This window comes from Carcharhinus amblyrhynchos, unplaced genomic scaffold (genome assembly GCF_965287045.1).
Source record: "Carcharhinus amblyrhynchos unplaced genomic scaffold, sCarAmb.v2.hapA scaffold_43, whole genome shotgun sequence".
Taxonomy (NCBI): Eukaryota; Metazoa; Chordata; class Chondrichthyes; order Carcharhiniformes; family Carcharhinidae; genus Carcharhinus; species Carcharhinus amblyrhynchos.
The window spans coordinates 1,768,904-1,788,781 of NW_027649784.1; the positions used below are offsets into that span (position 1 = coordinate 1,768,904).

At 47.4% G+C, this 19,878-nt stretch overlaps 1 protein-coding gene and 1 long non-coding RNA gene across 3 annotated transcripts in view; one reads left to right on the forward strand and one right to left on the reverse strand.

Moving 5' to 3' along the window:
* Positions 1–12,088, forward strand: part of LOC145337137 (uncharacterized) — a 72,488-nt gene extending 60,400 nt beyond the window's left edge. Inside the window, exon 4 of the long non-coding RNA XR_013885316.1 lies at positions 11,488–12,088. This is a non-coding gene — a long non-coding RNA (uncharacterized LOC145337137). The remainder of the gene's footprint in view (positions 1–11,487) is intronic.
* The window catches only part of LOC145337135 (RPA-related protein RADX-like), a 45,990-nt gene that overhangs the window by 14,550 nt on the left and 11,562 nt on the right, over positions 1–19,878 (reverse strand). For both annotated transcript variants that reach the window (XM_080181915.1, XM_080181913.1), the window contains exons 4-11: positions 18,762–18,870; positions 14,564–14,655; positions 13,659–13,802; positions 12,366–12,479; positions 11,331–11,504; positions 9,567–9,703; positions 8,132–8,259; positions 1,027–1,116 (exon numbers count right to left, since the gene is read on the reverse strand). In XM_080181915.1, the coding sequence (XP_080038041.1) occupies positions 1,027–1,116; positions 8,132–8,259; positions 9,567–9,703; positions 11,331–11,504; positions 12,366–12,479; positions 13,659–13,802; positions 14,564–14,655; positions 18,762–18,870 (988 nt within the window). The remainder of the gene's footprint in view (positions 1–1,026; positions 1,117–8,131; positions 8,260–9,566; positions 9,704–11,330; positions 11,505–12,365; positions 12,480–13,658; positions 13,803–14,563; positions 14,656–18,761; positions 18,871–19,878) is intronic.

Consider the following 19,878-nt stretch of genomic DNA (forward strand, 5'->3'; position numbering starts at 1 on the left):
ATATCATTGACATAGATTGTGATTAGCTGGGTCTGAAGCACTGATCCTTACAGCGCTCCACTATTCATTGCCCGCCAATCCAAGCAAGGTCCGTTTATCCTTCTTCTGTTCCCAGCCCATTAACTGATCAAATGACACCAGTATATTACCCCCAATCCCATTTGCTCTAATTGCGTCTACTAACCTCGTGTGGAACCTCATCAAAAACCTTTTGAAAATCCAAATACATACACCACACCCACTGGTTCTCCTTTATCTAATATATTTTAGGGGTGGTACAGTGGTTAGCACTGCTGCCTCACAGCGCCAGGGACCTGTGTCAATTCCCACTTGGGTCACCGTCTGTGTGGAATCTGCATGTTCTCCCTGTGTCTGCGTGGGTTTCCTCTGGATGCTCTGGTTTCCTGACACAGTCCAAAGACGTGCTGGTTAGGTGCACTGGCCTGCTAAATTCTCCGTCAGTGTACCCTAACAGGGCCGGAGTGTGGCGATTAGGAGATTTTCACAGCAACTTCAATGCAGTGTTAATGTAAGCCTACTTGTGCCACTGATAAATAAACTTAAACTTTAATTGTATGGTATTGTGTTTAATTGAATGCAAATACGGAATATGAACTTAGTGCGTATGGTGGGGGAGGGTGTGGAGTTGTGGAATGAGATGCGAGGGTTCACTTATGAATAAATAGGCACAGACTGTTCCTGTGGTTGTTGGGTTAGGAGGTATGTGCCTATAATGTGTAACTCCATAAATAAATGCTAGTAAAATTGTGTATAGACTGGCTCTAGTTCCATTCTTCACCAACCAGCTTCCTAGAATAAAGTACAGCGATTCCTAATGCATGGAGACACAGGGAGACACCATTGGGTACACCTCCCCATCCACATGCTGCACAATCATCATGGTCAAATTGCCACTTAAAACTTAATCATTTGGATGATTCAGAGAATGGAACTCAGCGACAGGCCGGTGCCCTGAGCAGAGATTGAAGTTCATTAGTCACAGCGTCAAGTGAAAGCTCCTGTTACCTTGCTGAGCCCCGTTTTTTCCTGCAGGTTGGGCCTTTCCTTTTTCTTTTCCGTGACAGGCCCACTTGTTTTCCCAGAGGAGTTCCATTCCTGAAATAAAAAGATGCAGTTTATTCATTCAGTCACTTCTCCAGCACAGAGTAGCTGAGGCTCGCCTGTGGACACTAAGTTACAACTTATGGTGGGCGGCTCTGTCAGGAAGGTTGGAAACGACTTATTATCAGACAAGGCCTTGTTGAAGGTTAACAGTCGGGTATTCAGGAAAGAGACTAATCGAATCTTGTGTCAGTTTCACAAACACTGCATTCCCGGTCCTGGCCACAGGATGAAGCAAAGACAAGTTACCATGACAAATACCAAAAAACAAGATATGGTGACATATTGTGCTAATGAAGGAGACGGTTTTCTATTGGCAAAAAGCTATGCTATCATTGGTGGGCTATGTATATAAATTAAGGATTAGAAAGTTGTTCATTTTTCATTTGCTGTAATTAACTATAACTGCTAATTGTCCAGAACTGCTAATTGACAGAACACTAGCAGTGCATTGCACTGAATGTACATTCTCCTTGCTAGCGAATTATAAAGCTTGGAGATTGAGTACTCCCCATGCATTCTCTGGTTAATCCTCAGTTATATCACTGCTCAAGGAAACAACCTCTTATTAGTCCACCTTGGATTCCCCGCCAAGCGGTGATCAACTTTCGGTGTCTGGGTTCAAAGCTCCCTCTGATATTAGCTGAACACTTCCTCAAGCGTGTGTCTGAACAGAGGGTCAAGCGGCTATTTGTCTGCAAGAGGCATTTTGGTATAGCCTGATGTGCACCCAACCACACATTTCTGACTGCTTGGCAGGGGCAATCCAATGTGGACTATTAAGAGGTTATTTCCTTGAGCCAGCGATATAACTGACAAAAAAAAATGTTCGATGTGGACCCCCAGAAATATTTTATATTTTCTGCAACAAATATGTGGGGTGGCACAGTGGTTAGCACTGATGTCCCATCCCTCGTCTCAAAGCTAGTCATTAACATAGAACACTACAGCACAAACAGGCCCTTAGGCCCACAAGTTGCGCCGATCGCATCTATACCTACCAAGCCATAGAACTATCTGTAACTCCCAATCCCATATACTCATCCAGAAGTCTTTTAAAAGACCCCAGCGAGTTCGCCTCTACCACCACCGATGGCAGCTGATTCCACTCACTCACCACCTTATGAGTGAAAAACTTACCCCTAACATCTCCTCTGTACTTGCTTCCCAGCACCTTAAACCTGTGTCCTCTCATAGCAACCATTTCAGCCCTGGGAAATAGCCTCCGAGAATCCACCCTATCTATTCCTCTCAACACTTTATAAACCTCTATCAGGTCGCGCCTCAACCTCTGTCTCTCCAGGGAGAAGAGACCCAGCTCCCTCAACCTATCTTCGTAAGGTGTGCCTCCCAATCCAGGCAACATCCTTGTAAGTCTCCTCTGCACCCTCTCAATAGCTTCCACATCCTTCCTGTAGTGAGGCGACCAGAACTGCGCACAGTACTCCAAGTGGGGTCTGATAACGGTCTTATAAAGTTGCAGCATTACCTCCCGATGCCTAAACTCAATCCATCGATTAATGAAGGCCAGTAAACCTTCTTGACCTTCTTGACCACATCCTCCACCTGCGAGGCCGATTTAAGAGTCCTACGGACCCGAACCCCAAGATCCTTCTGCTCTTCAACACAGCTGAGACTCTTACCCTTGATATTGTACTCCTGCATCCCATTGGTCCTGCCAAAATGGACCACTACACATTTATCCACTTTGAAGTCCATCTGCCACTTCTCCGCCCAGTCTTGCATCCTATCTATGTCACGCTGCAACTTCTGACATCCCTCCAGACAACACCACCAACCAACCTTCGTATCGTCGGCGAACTTACTAACCCATCCCTCCACTTCCTCATCCAGGTCATTTATGAAAATGACAAACAGCAAGGGTCCTAGAACAGATCCCTGAGGCACTCCACTGGTGACTGACCTCCATGCAGAAAAAGACCCATCCACAACCACTCTCTGCCTTCTACAGGCAAGCCAGTTGTAGATCCACAAGGCCAAAGCCGCTTGAATACCATGCCCTCTCACCTTCTCAAGAAGTCTTGCACGGGGGACCTTATCAAACGCCTTGCTGAAGTCCATGTAAACCACGTCCACCGCTCTTCCTTCGTCAATGTGTTCAGTCACATTTTCAAAGAACTCAGCTAGGCTTGTAAGGCACGACCTGCCCTTGACAAAGCCATGCTGACTACTTCTGATCATTCGAAACTTCTCTAAATGCTCATAAATCTTGTCCCTCAGAATCCTCTCCATCAACTTACCAACCACTGAGGTCAGACTCACTGGTCGGTAATTTCCTGGGCTATCCCTGTTCCCTTTCTTGAAAATAGGAGCCACATCCGCAATTCTCCAATCCTCCGGAACCTCGAGACAGAAGGGCCAACCACCGTGTGGCCCATGGCTACGGGAGATTGCTGAGACATGGTTGAGGTGAGGCTATGCAGGGATTTGGAAACCAGGATGAGGTGTTTTTTCTTTAATATAGCATGCAAGTTTATTCTAAAATTGAGGACGATGCAGGGACAGTCATTGAGCACGGAGGCTGAAGGGCCAAGCAGGGCTTGGTGAGATTGTTCTTGGGAGCGGTTACAGCAGAGAAGGTTCACTGCCAGAGCATTTCACCCAATCCCACTCCCCCCCCACCACCCTTGTTAGGACCCAGGCAGACAAGCCTTTGGACGACCTGAACTCTGTGGAAGATCAGGAGGCTTTGGCCGAGTGTGTTAGAACATAAGAACATAAGAAATAGGAGCAGGAGTAGGCCATCTAGCCCTTCGAGCCTGCCCCACCATTCAATAAGATCATGGCTGATCAGTCGTGGCTCAGTTCCACACTCCCGCCCTCTCCCCATAACCCTTAATCCCCTCTCTTATCAAAAACCCATCCACCCGCGTCTTAAAAATATTTAGCGAGGCAGCCTCCACCACTTCAACGGGCAGAGAATTCCAGAGATTCACCACCCTTTGAGTGAAGAAGTTCCTCCTCAACTCCGTTCTAAACCGCCCCCCCCTTTATCTTGAGGCTGTGCCCCCTAGTCCTACTATCCTTTCTGAGCGGGAAGAGTCTCTCCACTTCTATCCTATCCATCCCATTCATCATCTTATACGTTTCAATGAGATCTCCCCTCATTCTTCTAAACTCTAACGAGTACAAGCCTAATTTATTCAGCCTCTCCTCATAGCTCAACCCCCTCAACTCCGGCATCAGCCTAGTAAACCTCCTCTGCACTCCCTCCAAGGCCAAAATATCCTTGCGTAAGTACGGCGCCCATAACTGCACACAGTACTCCAGCTGCGGCCTCACCAATGCCCTATACAGCCGCAGCAAGACCTCCCTACTTTTATATTCAATCCCCCTTGCTATGAAGGCCAGCATCCCATTCGCCTTCCTGACCACCTGCTGCACCTGCAAGTTGGGTTTTTGCGACTCATGCACAAGGACCCCGAGGTCCCTCTGCACCGTCACCTGCTGCAGTTTTTCACCACATAAGTAATAATCCTTCCTACCAAAGTGGACCACCTCACACTTGCCAACATTAAATTCCATTTGCCATTTCCTGGCCCATTCGCCCAGCCTATCTAGATCCTTCTGCAGACTCTCCACACCCTCCGCACAATTTGCCGTTCCACCGATCTTGGTGTCATCAGCAAATTTCAACACCCTACACTCGGTTCCCTCCTCCAGATCATCTATATAAATGGTAAATAGCTGAGGCCCCAGCACCGACCCCTGGGGCACTCCACTAGTCACCATCCGCCAATCCGAATAGCACCCATTGACCCCCACTCTCTGCCTCCTATTTGACAACCAATCCTCTATCCATGCTAACACCCTACCCCCAACTCCCCTTACCTTCTGCAATAACCTCTTATGAGGTACCTTGTCAAACGCCTTCTGAAAATCAAGAAAGACCACATCCACCGGCTCTCCTCTATCCACCGCCCTAGACACATCCTCATAGAACGCCAGTAAATTTGTCAGACACGACTTCCCCTTAATGAAACTGTGCTGCGTCTGCTCTATTAAGCAATTCCTCTCAAGATGCCTCGCTATTTCCTCCTTGATGACGGATTCTAACATTTTACCTACAACAGACGTTAAACTAACCGGCCTATAATTCCCTGCCTTTTGCCTGCCACCCTTTTTAAACAACAGTGTAACATTAGCCGTTTTCCAATCTTCCGGCACTTCCCCGGAATCCAGCGACGTCTGGAAAATAACCACCAAGGCATCCACTATCACCTCCGCCATTTCTTTCAGAACCCTCGGATGCATTCCATCCGGTCCTGGCGAGTTGACCACAATCAGCCCCTCCAGTCTGTCGAGCACTGCCTCTCTAGTAACAGTAATGTCATTAAGACCCTCCAGTCCTACCACCTTTCCATCTCTAACACCCGGCAAATTATTCACGTCCTCCTCCGTGAAGACAGAAACAAAAAAGTTATTCAAGACCTCAGCCATATCCCCATCCCCTACCACTAAGTCCCCCTTCTCATCCTCTAAGGGACCAACGTTCACCCTAGCCAGCCTCTTCCTTTTTATATATTTATAAAAACTCTTGCTATCCTTTTTTATATTAAGCGCTAGCCCAGCTTCATAGTTTCTCCTACCCTTCTTTATCAACTTCTTTGTCAATCTTTGTTGACATTTAAACCTCTCCCAATCCTCTTCTCGCCCACTACTCTTAGCTACTCTAAACGCCTCCGCTTTTAACTTAACACTTTCCTTCACCTCCTTCGTTATCCACGGCTTATTACCTCTCCTCCTACTGTCCTTTTTGACCATCGGAATAAATTTCTGCTGAGCACCAAGAAACATCTCCTTAAAGATCCTCCACTGCTCCTCAGCAGACCTACCTTCCAACGCGCTCCCCCAGTCCACATTCGCCAATTCTTCTCTCATCCTACCGTACTCCCCTCTGTTCAAACAAAGGACGTGCGTCCGGGAACCCACTTTCTCCTCCTCCATCTGCACCAGAAACTCCACCATACAATGATCACTCTCCCCAAGAGGATCCTTCACCGCAAGGTCCCTAATCCTACCCGACCAGATCCAAGATAGCTCGCTCCCTCGTCAGCTCCAACACACACTGTTCCAGGAAACTATCCCGGCAGCATTCCAAGAACTCCTCCTCGAGCCCACCGCGTCCAACATGGGTCGACCAATCTATATGTAGATTGAAATCCCCCATAACTACGGCTGTCTCATTCCTGCACGCCGCAATTATTTGCGCGTTAACAGCCCGCCCCACCTCCAGATCATTATTCGGGGGCCTACAGACGACACCCACCAGCGTCTTCCCCCCTTTTCTGTTCCAAATCTCTACCCACAACGATTCCACTTTCTGCTCCTTGGCTCCAATATCATCCCTTGCTACCACCCTGATGCTATCCTTAATCAGCAGAGCTACGCCCCCCCCGCCTTTTTCCTCCAGCTCCTCACCCTCCCCTTTCAGGATGTCTGGGACGCGTCCAGAGACATCCCGGATCCCAGCTCCCAGGGGGCAAACCACCATCCGTGACTCCCGTTTGCTTCTGCAAAAACGCCTGTCTGATCCCCTCACAATGGAGTCCCCTATTAAAACTGCCTTGCTGCTCTTTTTCTTGCTTTTTTGAAGTACTGGGTCAGGCTCAGCTCCAGAGACCTGGCCACCGCTTCCTCCCCCAGGTGAGCTGTCCCCGCCAGCAGTATTCAGACAGGAGTACTTATTTTGAAGGGGGACATCCACTGGCGTGCTCTCCATCACATGAGCTTTCCCCTTCCTAAGTTACCCACTTGCCTTCCTCCCGTTGCCTCGTTGTGACCACTTGCTGGTAGCTCCTGTCAATTACCTCCTCATTCTCTCTAATGAGACATTGTTCTGAGGTCAAGTCTCACTGTGCTGCTCCTACTCTGGCTCATTCTTTCCCCCAGCCATTCTTTAGCTCCCACAGTTATTTTCCTACTTCCTAAACCCAAACGGGTTTAAAAGCCGATTTTGGTGTCACTGCTCACAAACATTTGACAGCATTTCCAACCTTGGTCACGTTTTGCAAGGTTATTTCTGCTGATCCCAGTCAGGTATTGATACATGAGCTGTGAGGGACAGTCTCTCAGCCAGGAAGATGAGACAACCCCTTGGGATCCAATCTTCCATCTGCAATCTGGCTCTGGCCCTGACAGCTATGTAATGGAGTGTTTGGGAGACTGGGGATGAGAGCAATTCTTATTCCTACTCGGTCATTAGCATCACCCCGCCCTCCTGCACAGAAATGTGCGGTCGGATACACATCAGGCTATATCAAAATGTCTCTTGCAGACAAATAGCCGCTTGACACTCTGTTCAGACACCCGCTTGAGGAAGTGTCCAGTTAATACCAGAGGGAGGTTTGAACCCAGACACCGAAAGTTGATCACCGCTTGGTGGGGAATCCAAGGTGGACTAATACTAGGTTGTTTCCTTGAGCCAGTGATATAACTGACAAAAAAAGCGCTCAATGTGGACTCCAGAAATATTTTATATTTCCTGCAACAAATATGTGGGGTGGCACAGTGGTTAACACTGCTGCCTCACAGCGCCAGGGACTGGGGTTCAATTCCGGCCTCAGGTCACTGTCTGTATGGAGTTTGCACGTTCTCCCCCATATCTGCGTGGGTTTGCTACGGGTTTCCTCCCACAGTCTAAAGATGTGTGGGATAGGTTGACTGGCCATGCTAAATTGACCCTTAGTGTCCCAAGATGTGCAGGTTAGGGGGATTAGCAGGGTAAATACCTGGGGTTAAGGGGATAGGCTCTAGGTGGGATTTTGGTGCAGGTTTGATGGGCTGAATGGCCTACTTCTGCACTGTAGGGATTTTATGATTCTTCTATGATTCTAAATACACCCCTGTCTTCAGCCACCATCACCCCTATGTACTGCCCAGCCCACCTTCGTGCTACCCCCACACCCGCCTCCACCCCTACGCACAAATACAAATATCCAATAACAGCAAAGTTCCACCTCCTCCACACACAGAAAATAAGCCTCACCTCTTGACAGGAATGACAGGACTTTTATTTCTTGCTGTGCCCAGGAACGATCGGTCATCATCAAATAATTCTTCAAACTCCATGATTCCCCCAATGGCCGACTCTCTGGTGGCACAGGCTTCAGCAGACTGAAAAACAAAAACCTCTTGAGAAAAAGAATCCGTTAGCGACTAGTGGTCAGGCTGGATCACAGGACAGCAACCCTCCTGCTGTACCCTCGGGAAGCTGCTTCATTAAAGCCTCTGTCAGTGCGTCTATTACCCAAGCACACCAGTTCTAAGGGGAGGTGATGGCCCAGTGGTATTATCAGTAGACTATCAATCCAGAAACCCAGCTGGGGGACCCAGGTTCGAATCCCACCTCGGCAGATGATGGAATTTGAATTCAATAAAAAAATCTGGAATTAAGAATCTACTGATGACCCATTGTCGATTGTTGGAAAAACCCATCTAGTTTCTTTAGGGAAGGAAATCTGCCATCCTTACCCAGTCTGGCCCACATGTGACTCCAGAGCCACAGCCAATGTGGTTGACACTCGGCTACCCTCAGGCAATTAGGGATGGGCAATAAATGCTGGCCCAGCCAGCAACACCCATGTTCCAGGAATGAATAAAAAGAAGGTGCTGCTGTTAGTTTCACATTAGCCTTGCAAGATAATTATAGCTTTGGCATACTCATACTAAAGAGAAAATTATCTTTCTGTAACAGCTTTGGAAAGTTTGAAAACTCTCCACAGCCACTGACTATGTCATTATTGTGATGGAGGGAATCAATTTGCACACAGACAATTCCCACATGACAGCGAACAGAAAACCTCTTCTACAGGTGTCAGTCGAGGGATGTATATCAGCCAGGATATTTTATCAGTGAAATAGTGGCTGTCAGATCTTTTATGCCCACCTTTTGGGGCAGATCAGGACAGGGTATCTTCCAATGGTGCGGGACCCCCTCAGTACTACCCCCTAGAGTTGAACCTGGAAACATGGCTCAGTTTTCTGAAGTGAGACTTGAATCCACAGACCTCATCGTGTAAGCCCTGGCACGATATCTGTGTGACAGGTAATCCTGCCCTGATTCCACCATATATACAGGTTGGCACAGTGGTTGGCACTGCTGCCTCATACAGCCAGTGACCCCAGCCTCGGGTCACTGTCTGTGTGGAGTCAGCACATTCTCCCCATGTCTGCGTGGGTTTCCTCTGGGTGCTCCGGTTTCCTCCCACAGTCCAAAAGATATGATGGTTAGGTGGATTGGTCATGCTAAATTGCCCCTTAGTGCCCAAAGATGTGCAGGTTAGGAGGACTGGCCATACTAAGTCACTCCTGAATGCCTGCAGGAACACCCCCCCTCTCTCCACAACCACACCTGTCACTGGGTACAATTCTGGTACAATTTCCCATTGCCTTAACCACAGCCCTTTAAGCAGTCTGGTTACCTCTCCATCCACCCAGGTCAGTGGCTGGTATTTAACAGACAGGATTCGTCCCTGGACGGTGATCTGCCTGTATTCACGGTACTCCAGCTGATTCACAAGCTGCTTCAGCTCAGACATTGTAGTCAAGGGGCATCTGCCTGAGAAAGAAAGAAGTTATTGTTGTTTAAATAAAAACTCTCTCCTAAATCCTCCAGCTCCTTTCCTGAAGGCGCTGCCAGTTCACATATCGACATACATGCCCACAGCAGAATGAATAGTAAGCCCTTCACACAGTACAAATTTACAGCACAGAGTGAGACCATTTGGTCTATCTGGTCCATCCTGCCATAGAATATTTGACTAGGCAATCAGTGCAGTGATATTACAGAGGGAGTGCCACACTGACCCTCCGACAGGGCGGCACTCCTGCCAGCACTGACCCTCCGACAGGGCGGCGCTCCTGCCAGCACTGACCCTCCGACAGGGCGGCGCTCCTGCCAGCACTGACCCTCCGACAGGGCGGCGCTCCTGCCAGCATCAGGCTGGATGACGTAAGTAGGTTTCTACAAGTGCTGGTCGAGTCTGCAACCATCTGCCTCACAGTCAAGACAAACAGTGAGAGAGAAGAGACAGTACAGAAGGCAAATCTGATGGGAAGACAATAATCTCTCCCTCTTTGTCAGTAAAACGAAGGTGATTGTCATCAAAATACCCTTGTCTACATCAACGGGGATGAAGTGGAAACAGTCAAGAGCTTCAGATTTGTAGATAGTCATCGAAATTATTGAATACCTACAGTGCAGCAGGCAGCTTTTTGACCCATCAAGTCTACACCAACAACAATCACACCCAGGTCCTATCCACATAACCTCACGTACTTACCCTGCTAGTCTCCTTGACACTAAGGGGCAATTTAGCATGGCCAATCAACCAAACCTGCACGTGGGAGGAAACCGGAGCACCTGGAGGAAACCCATACAGACACGGGGAGAGTGTGTAAACCACACGGTGACCTGAGGCTGGAATCGAACTTGGGTCCCTGGAGCTGTGAGGCAGTAGTGCTAACCACTGTGCCACCGAGCCACCTGTTATGTGCACAGCAACATACCAGTTGTTGCTTCAGATCACCAACAACCTGTCCTGGTCCCCCCATGGCAACACTATAGTTAAGAAAGCCCACCAACACCTCTACTTTCTCAGAAGACTAATGAAGTTCAACATGTCCGCTACAACTCTCACCAACTTGCACAGATGCACCATAGAAAGCATTCTTTCTGGTTGTATCACAGCTTGGTATGGGCTCCTGCTCTGCCAAAGACCACAAGAAACTACAAAGGGTCCTGAATGAAGCCCAATCCATCACACAAACCAGCCTCCCACCCAGACTCTGTCTACACTTTCCGCTGCCTCAGCAAAGCAGCCAGCATAATCAAAGACCCCCAAGCACTCCGGACATTCTCTCTCCCACCTTCTTTCATCGGAAAAAGATACAAAAGTCTGAGATCACGTACGAACTGACTCAAGAACAGCTTCTTCCCTGCTGCTGTCAGACTTTTGAATGGACCTACCTTATATTCAGCTGACCTTTCCATACACCGTAGCTATGATTATAAAACTACATTCTGCACTCTCTCCTTTCCTTTTCCCCGTGTACCCTGTGAACGGTATGTTTTGTCTCTACAGCGTGCAAGACACAATACTTTTCACTGTATCCCAGTGCACGTGACAATAATAAATTAAATCAAAATACACAAAACCCCACGTGAGTGATATTGGGCTCCTCACCAAGGATTTCACGTCGATAATCTCGCTCGCTAGTGGGGAGGGGAGGATAGCTGTAAGATCCACCAATCAAAGTGTGGCACAGTCTGTCCCTTTCCTTATCCTTGGCCAATTGTATCCACTGAATAAACTCTTTTACTTTTCTGTGTCTCACGTACAGTTTTCCTCGATGATGCCCTGAAGGAGATGGGGGAAAATAAAAATCCATTAAGCTCAAGAGTGGAGACTTAAGGCAACAAGTTACTTGTGCTCAAAGACCGGTGGAACTGGTCATTACTATCATACGCGATACATTCCTGGCTGCGAGGTGGACAACTATAAATGCCTGAAGTTCACTAGTACTCACAGGTTCGTTTGTCATTCTGTGCCCTTCAAAGGAGGAGAATCTGGTCTCCAGCTGGGCCAGCATTTATCTACCTGTTACTTCAACTGGCTTAAATCAAAAACGAGACGAAGTCCCTGGCTGTCCCGTGGCACCGAAGTTTCTGCAGACGGGTTTGGGATCATGTAAACATACCAATTAGGAGCAGGAGTAGAGAAAACTCAGCATTTCGATCTTACTCTTCCTATTCAACAAGATTGTGGCCGATCTAATTGTAACCTCAACCCCACATTCTTGCTGAATCCCGGGGACCTTTCATCCCAGAGGCCTTTCACCAACCCCCCCAGTTAATCAAGAATCTAACTTTTAACAATATTCACAGGCGCTGTTTCCACTACCTATTGAGGAAGAGAGTTCCAGAGACTCATTACCCTCATCTCCATCTTAAATGATTGACTCTATTTTTAAACAGTGTACCCTCCCCTCGGTCCTTGATCCGTGCCTCAAATAGTGTAAAATGATACTGCAGAGCATTAGGCCTCCTTTCACAGACAGGGTGTAATTCTATTGTGGGATTGTTCCCCCTTCTCCTGTCAATTCACCACTCTAAACCCCCTTCTCTGATAAAACGGATTCTTGCCCATCCAGACCACCTCTCGAAAGCTGTCACCTCTCATTCTGTTCCCACCTAACAGTCCTCTTGGCAGTGTACATACCATTGACATATACCTGGCTGTATTCAGTGGTGAGCAGATAAGGGAATGTTGTCTGTCCACTGGGATCAATCACTTGGCATTCCACCTTGACATTCGTGCACACAAGCAACGTCACTTAAATCAGAGAAAGCAAGAAAAAAACTTCACAGCAAGTATTTTATCTGAATTGTTCTGTTTATCTTGGATCATATTTACTACAAGGTTGAACCAGAGAATCCCTACAAGTGCAGGTGGTGGTCATTCAGCTCATCGAATCTACACCCTCTTTGACACAGCATCTTACCCAAGTCCACACCCCGCCCTATCCCCCATGAATTTACTCTGCTAATCTCCCATACCGACACGTCTTTGGACAATAAGGGGCAATTTACCATGGCTAATTCCCTTAACCTACACATCTTTGGACACTAAGGGGCAATTTAGCATGGCTAATCCACTAAACAGGCACATCTTTGGAGCGTGGGAGGAAACTGGAGCACCAGAGGAAACCCGCACAGACAAAGGGAGAACGTGCAGACTCCATATGGCCAGTGACCTGGGGCCAGAATTGAGCCCAGATCCTTGATGCTCTGAGGCAGCAGTGCTAACCACTGTGCCACCCACACACATTTTCAGATGGGAGGTTAAATCTTTCAGATGAATGGACTGAAAAGATCCCACGATATAGGAGACAGTGTGGGGAGTTCTCTGTGACCACAAGGCAAATTATTCGCTCATTATCAAATTACTGTTTGTGGAATCTTCCTGTGTACAAACAGGCCTCCATGTTGTCTATATTATAGAACACAGAACATTACAGCACAGTACAGGCCCTTCGGCCCTCAATGTTGTGCCGGGCTATGTCCAAACCCAAGATCAAGCTATCCCACTCCCTGCAATTCTGATGTGCTCCAATAACTGCTTGAAAGTTCCGAAAGTGTCTGACTCCACTATTCACAGCAGGCAGTCCATTCCACACCCCAACCACTCTGAGTGAAGAATCTATCTCGGACATCCCTCCTATACCTCCCACCGTGAACCTTATAGATGCTCCCTAGTAACAGCTACATTCACCTGAGGAAACAGTCTCTGCACTTACACTCTATCTATCCCCCACATCATCTTATAAACTTCTATTAAGTCACCTATATATTATACAATAAACTGTCTGCACATTGGTTGCAAAGCACTTTCAGACACCCTGAGACTATGAAACTAGGTCATTAACAGTTTCACATCAAACAACAGAATGAAGTATGTAACTATGGCTTTTCATCAAGGCCAGATGCATATCAGAGAGGTGCAGCCTCTCACCAGTATTGTCCGCCAGGCTGCACGGGGATATCTGAGCCTGAATCTCAGGCTGTGAGGTGGAGAACAGTTTCAGGACAAAAGGTTCTGATGCCGTCCCATCGACCAGGTGGACCCAGCGGTAAACCAGGAATTCATCAGAGCGTTCTGCAAAGATCAGAGGAGGAGAAGCTGGAATTAACTAGTTGATACAAAGTGTGTAGGCTGGTGACTGCCTTCCCAAAGAAGAGCATTTATCACGCTAGGTGCCTGGGAGCGAGGCACAGGGGAGTGACAGGTGCCTGGGAGCGAGGCACAGGGGAGTGACAGGTGCCTGGGAGCGAGGCACAGGGGAGTGACAGGTGCCTGGGAGCGAGGCACAGGGGAGTGACAGGTGCCTGGGAGCGAGGCACAGGGGAGTGACAGGTGCCTGGGAGCGAGGCACAGGGGAGTGACAGGTGCCTGGGAGCGAGGCACAGGGGAGTGACAGGTGCCTGGGAGCGAGGCACAGGGGAGTGACAGGTGCCTGGGAGCGAGGCACAGGGGAGTGACAGGTGCCTGGGAGCGAGGCACAGGGGAGTGACAGGTGCCTGGGAGCGAGGCACAGGGGAGTGACAGGTGCCTGGGAGCGAGGCACAGGGGAGTGACAGGTGCCTGGGAGCGAGGCACAGGGGAGTGACAGGTGCCTGGGAGCGAGGCACAGGGGAGTGACAGGTGCCTGGGAGCGAGGCACAGGGGAGTGACAGGTGCCTGGGAGCGAGGCACAGGGGAGTGACAGGTGCCTGGAAGCGAGGCACAGGGGAGTGACAGGTGCCTGGAAGCGAGGCACAGGTGAGTGACAGGTGCCTGGGAGCGAGGTACAGGGAGTGACAGGTTCCTGGAAATTAGGTACAGGGAGGGATAGTGCCTGGGGGAGTTAATGTACACACCTGGGTTACGGATACGCTCCTGTCTACCGACAAAGGTAACAAGGCCAATAATGTCACACAGATCTCCAGTGTGAAGATCAGACAACTCCTTCCTGCAGAAAAAAAACAGGGTTCAATTACTATTTCATGAGTAACAGTCGCTTGGTCGTACAGAATTTGGTGCGGCTGAAAAAAAGAGACTCGCCATCAAAACTTCTTTTTTTGCATTCATCAGGGCAGATGCAAGAATACTGAATTTTAAAGGGCAGAATAGTTTATACTCTTCTAAAGAGTTGTTGTACTGGACTCAAACCTTAATTCTGTCTCACTCACCATCGAATCTGCTGATTCTTCCAGTATTCCCGATTTTCATTTCAATTTCCAGAATCCGCAGCATTTACTTTTATTTTAGTCAGGATAGCTGATGTCAAGAAAGTGTAATATTTTTCTTTTGGTCATATCATTGTCATATTTCTTACATGCTGGAAGACCATCATGTTAAAGTGTGAGTACGATAACTGGACTAAGAAACAGGGTGACTGCCAGAGTTTAACCAACAGTAAGATGTGATTTGATATGTTAATGAACCCAGGGTAACTTCAATCAGAATTTTATATAAAACAATAACAAGAGTCATTATGAACTGAGTTGTTTTGGTTCAAAGAGGATATATCATAGTATCCAAAGTGCAGAAGGAGGCCATTCGGCCTATCAGATCTGCACCAACAACAATCCCACCCAGTCCCTATTCCCCTAACCCTACATATTTACCCAGCTAATTCCTCTGATCTATGCATCCCAGAACACAGAGGCAATTTAACAAGGCCAATACATCTAATCCGCACACCTTTGGACAGGAGGAGGAAGAAACCGGAGCACCCGGAGGGAACCCACGCAGACACGGGGAGGATGTACAAACTCCACACTGTGACCCAAGCCTAGAATTGAACCCAGGTTCCGGGAGCTGGAGGCAGCAGTGCTAACCACTGTGCCACCGTGCCTCCCCGGAAACCCACGCAGACATAGCAAGAACATGCAAGCTTCACACAGAGAGTCACTTTTGGCTGGAATGGAACCTGGGTCCTTGACACTGAGACAACAGTGCTAACCACTGTGCCACCGTGCTGCCTGGCTTCACAGGTTGTAAAAAAAAAAGTCTAAGTAGGTATGGTAAAGAAACTAAAGACTAAAGAAATAAATATAGTCAATTCTGGGAGGAAAGCATTTCTTGAGAGATTAGAAACGCAGAAACATAGAAACTAGAAGCGGGGGAGGCCCTTCGAGCTTGCTCCACCCTTCATTTTGATTATAGCTGATCATCAAATTCAACATCCTGATCCTGCCTCCCCCCATATCTCTCAATCCTTTTAGCCCCAGGAGCTAAGGTTGATTGAAAACAAGAGAGAGATCAGAGGAAAAGAATGTATTTAAGGAAATCCTGAAGCCTATTTAAGGAAGTCGCAGCTTAGATTTCCCAGAAGACAATGCAAATCAGGCCAGAACAGGGAAACCAGTTGCTCACAGCCTCAAACGACACCCCAAGAGAAAATGACACTGAGTGGTAACAATTTCTGAAATTCTATAGATTTCAAAATTTAAAAGGAGTTGCTGAACAGAAAAAGGGAAGATTAGCTCTGAGGGGAGCTTAGGTTAAGATCTGTTGGAATTGTTAGACCAGAAGACCATAAGACAAAGGGTTAGGGTTAGGGTTAGGAGCAGAATTAGGCCACCTAGCCCATCAAGCCTGCTCTGCCATTCAATCATAGCTGAAATTTTTCACATCCCCATAATCCCTGATCCCCTTCTTAATCAAGAACCTATCCATCTGTCTTAAAGACACTCAATGACCTGGCCTCCACAGACTTCTGCGTCAAAGAGTTCCATAGATTCACCACTCTCTGGCTGACGAAATTCCTCCTCATCTCTGTTTTAAAGGATCGTCCGTTTAGCTTGAGGTTGTGCCCTCTGGTTCTAGTTTTTCTTACTAGTGGAAACATCATTTCCATGTCCACTCTATCCAGGCCTGTAAGTTTCAGTAAGATCCCCCTCATTCTTCTAAACTCCAACGAGTACAGACCCAGAGTACTCAGCCGTTCCTCATACAGCAAGCTCTTCATTCCATTGTTTAAGTACCAAGTGAAGCCATTCTTCTGTTTAAGTGCAATTTTGTTTTATTCCTATTCTTTACTGTTACTAAACATTTACTTTATATAAAATCATCACAAGTAATTGTGGACATCATTTCCAGATTTCAGAACCTCTCTTCATACCCTACAAATTGCAAAACCATTTTATAGAATAGAATAGAATCCCTACATGAGGCCACTTGACCCATCAAGTCTGTACCAACTACAATCCCACCCAGGATCTATCCCATAACCCCATGCATTTACCCCTGACATGAAGGGGCAATTTAGCATGGCCAACCTAACCCACACGTCTTTGGACTGTGGGAAGAAACCGGAGCACCCAGAGGAAACCCACAGAGACAAGAGAACGTGCAGACTCCACTCAGACAGTGACCCAAACCAGCACCGAACCGGGGTCTGTGGCACTGTGAAGCAGCAATGCTAACCACTGTGTCACCATTTCACCACGTTTTGGCAGCACAGCATTCACCATTACCCACGCCATAACACTGAAGCCTGCCTTCTACTGCTGTGCATTACATTCCTCTGGGTACAAAGGCTAGAATGCCACATTTTGATTTATTCACTGTAACTGTTCATGGACTCTCTTTGGACCTCCACTGTCTCTAGCTTTTTACCATTTAGTGTATACTCTGCTCAGTCCTGTTGAGGTGGATAAGCTCACACTTGCCTACAATAGAATCCATTTGCCACAGTTGCACATTCACTGAATCGATAGATTCTTTGCAAAATTATGTTTCCGTTTAGATTCCTTACAACGTCACCCATCTTTGATTATGTGTTTTTCTGTCCCATCATCTCCAGTTGTTACAAACATGGCGAATATTCAAGACCACAATAAAAGTCCTTGTGGGACACTACAAGTCAATTTCTGCCAATTAGATAGCCTGTAATTATCTCTACTCTGTGTCTGGAGGAAAGCCCCGCAGGCACAGAGCGACCCAAGCCGAGAATCAAACCCTGGTCCTGAGTGGTAACAATTTCTGAAATTCTGTAGATTTCAAAATTTAAAAGGAGTTGCTGAACAGAAAAGAGGAAGATTAGCTCTGAGGGGAACTTAGGTTAAGATCTGTTGGAATTGTTAGACCAGAAGACATAAGACATAGGGTTAGGAGCAGAGTTAGGCCACTCAGCCCATCAAGCCTGCTCTGCCATTCAATTAAACACTGCTGTGAAGCAGCAGTGCTAACCACTGTGCCGCCCCATCCACTACAGTCAGGTCTTCAAGGAGATTCATCAAGCATGACCTACCCTTTCCAAATTCATGATGCTCTCTCTAACCAGGTGTTCAAGAAGTTGGATAACTCTGATTATAGATTCCCTAGTAATTCCCTCACCACGCATTGTAATTATCTGGTTCCCCCCCCTCACCATTCTTAAACAATGTTCTAAGTTTATTTATTAGTGTCACAAGTTGGCTTACATTAACACTGCAATGAAGTTACTGTGAAAATCCCGCAGTCGCCACACTCCGGCGCTTGTTCAGGGTAACACTGAGGGAAAATTCAGCACCTAACTAGCACGTCTTTCACAGTGTGGGAGGAAACCGGAACACCGGAGGAAACCTATGCAGACCCGGTGGGGGGAACGTGCAGACTCCACACAGACAGTGATTCAAGCCTGGAATTAAACCCATTCCCTGGCGCTGTGAGGCAGCGGTGCTAACCACTGTGTCCCCAGAGTAAGGGAATCACACGTGCGATTTTCCAATCTAAAAGAACGGCTCCTAAATTAGAAAGGTAATAGTTCGGACACCTGCATTTTTCCTCTCCTATTTTCTTCAAAACTCTAGGATGGGAACCATCCATAAAATTCCTGCAGTACAGGAGGCCATTTGGCCCATCAAGCCTGCACCAACAACAATCCCACCCAGGCCCTATCCCCGTAATCCCATGCATTTACCCCCTCTAATTCCCCCTGACACTAAGGGGCAATTTAGCATGGTCAATCAACCCAACCTGCACACTGGATCCTGGAGATGTGTCATGGTTTAGTGCCATTTTTTCCTTCACAGTTGTTTGGCTTATGTTAATTTGGTTACTTAGCACAAATCAGAAAGTATGCGCTACCTGGTGGCAAAGCAATACTGCAGTGATGGTAACTGCCAGTCTCCTCTGACACTCCTGGGATTGATCACAGCAATTTCACCTGCCGGGTTCCTTGGGTTTAAATTTAGCTCTGCAAAGAGTGCAAAGGTTAAACAGCAAAGGTGAAACGTGGTACAAAAGGTCGCTGACACATTACAGTTTTTTAAACTACTATCTTGTGTGGATAGACATACATGGAGTCAACAGTAAGTGTCACTTTCGGATGAAGCAGGGGTTACAGAGTAGGGGGTAACGTAACTGGACACCCATTTAAAGATTCTCTATTCTGTCCTATCTGTGCAAGATTTTGGCTTCCATTTTCTGCTTAAGGCTTAAATTCTAAAATAGAAACAGGCCTGGGGAACCTGGAGATAAAAAACAGAAGCACTGATGAGAAGCTCCACTCCAGACAGGATCTGCAGTGCAGATTGCTGCAATGTCCAAAGTGCCACGCTTTGGCTAAGACCTTAAACCACAGCCCCTGTCGGCACACTATCCCCAAGGTCACGGGAATTCTCAAAGATAAGTTGGTCAATATTTATCCCTCAGTCAACATGACAAAAATGGCTGATTGTCATGTTCCCACGCACAGATTGGTTGGGACATTTCTCAAGAACACAAGAATTAGGAGCAGGAATAGACTATTCGGCCCATCGAGCCTGCTTTGCCATTCAGTACCATCATGGCTGATCTTGGGCCCCAACTCCAGATTCCTGCCCGCTCCCCATATCCCTTAATATCCCAAGAGACTAAAACTCTGTCCACCTTGCCTTAAATATATTCAACGATGGAGCATCTGCAACAATAGATTCCCACAGATTCACAACCCTTTGAGTGAAGTAATTTCTCCTAATTTCAGTCCTGTTGGAAAGGCCCTTGTGCTAAGACTGTGCCAGACTGTCAGATTCCCCCAGCAGCAGAAAAAAATCCCTCACTGTCCACCCAATAAATCCCTTCAGAATCTTGTCTGAGATCACCTCTATTGTTCCAAAGGCCAGAGAGTATCAACACAATATACTTAGCTTCTCAGCATAGTAGAGGGACCATCTAGATAACCTCTATCGAACTGCTCCCCAGTACAAGTATATCCTTTCCTTAA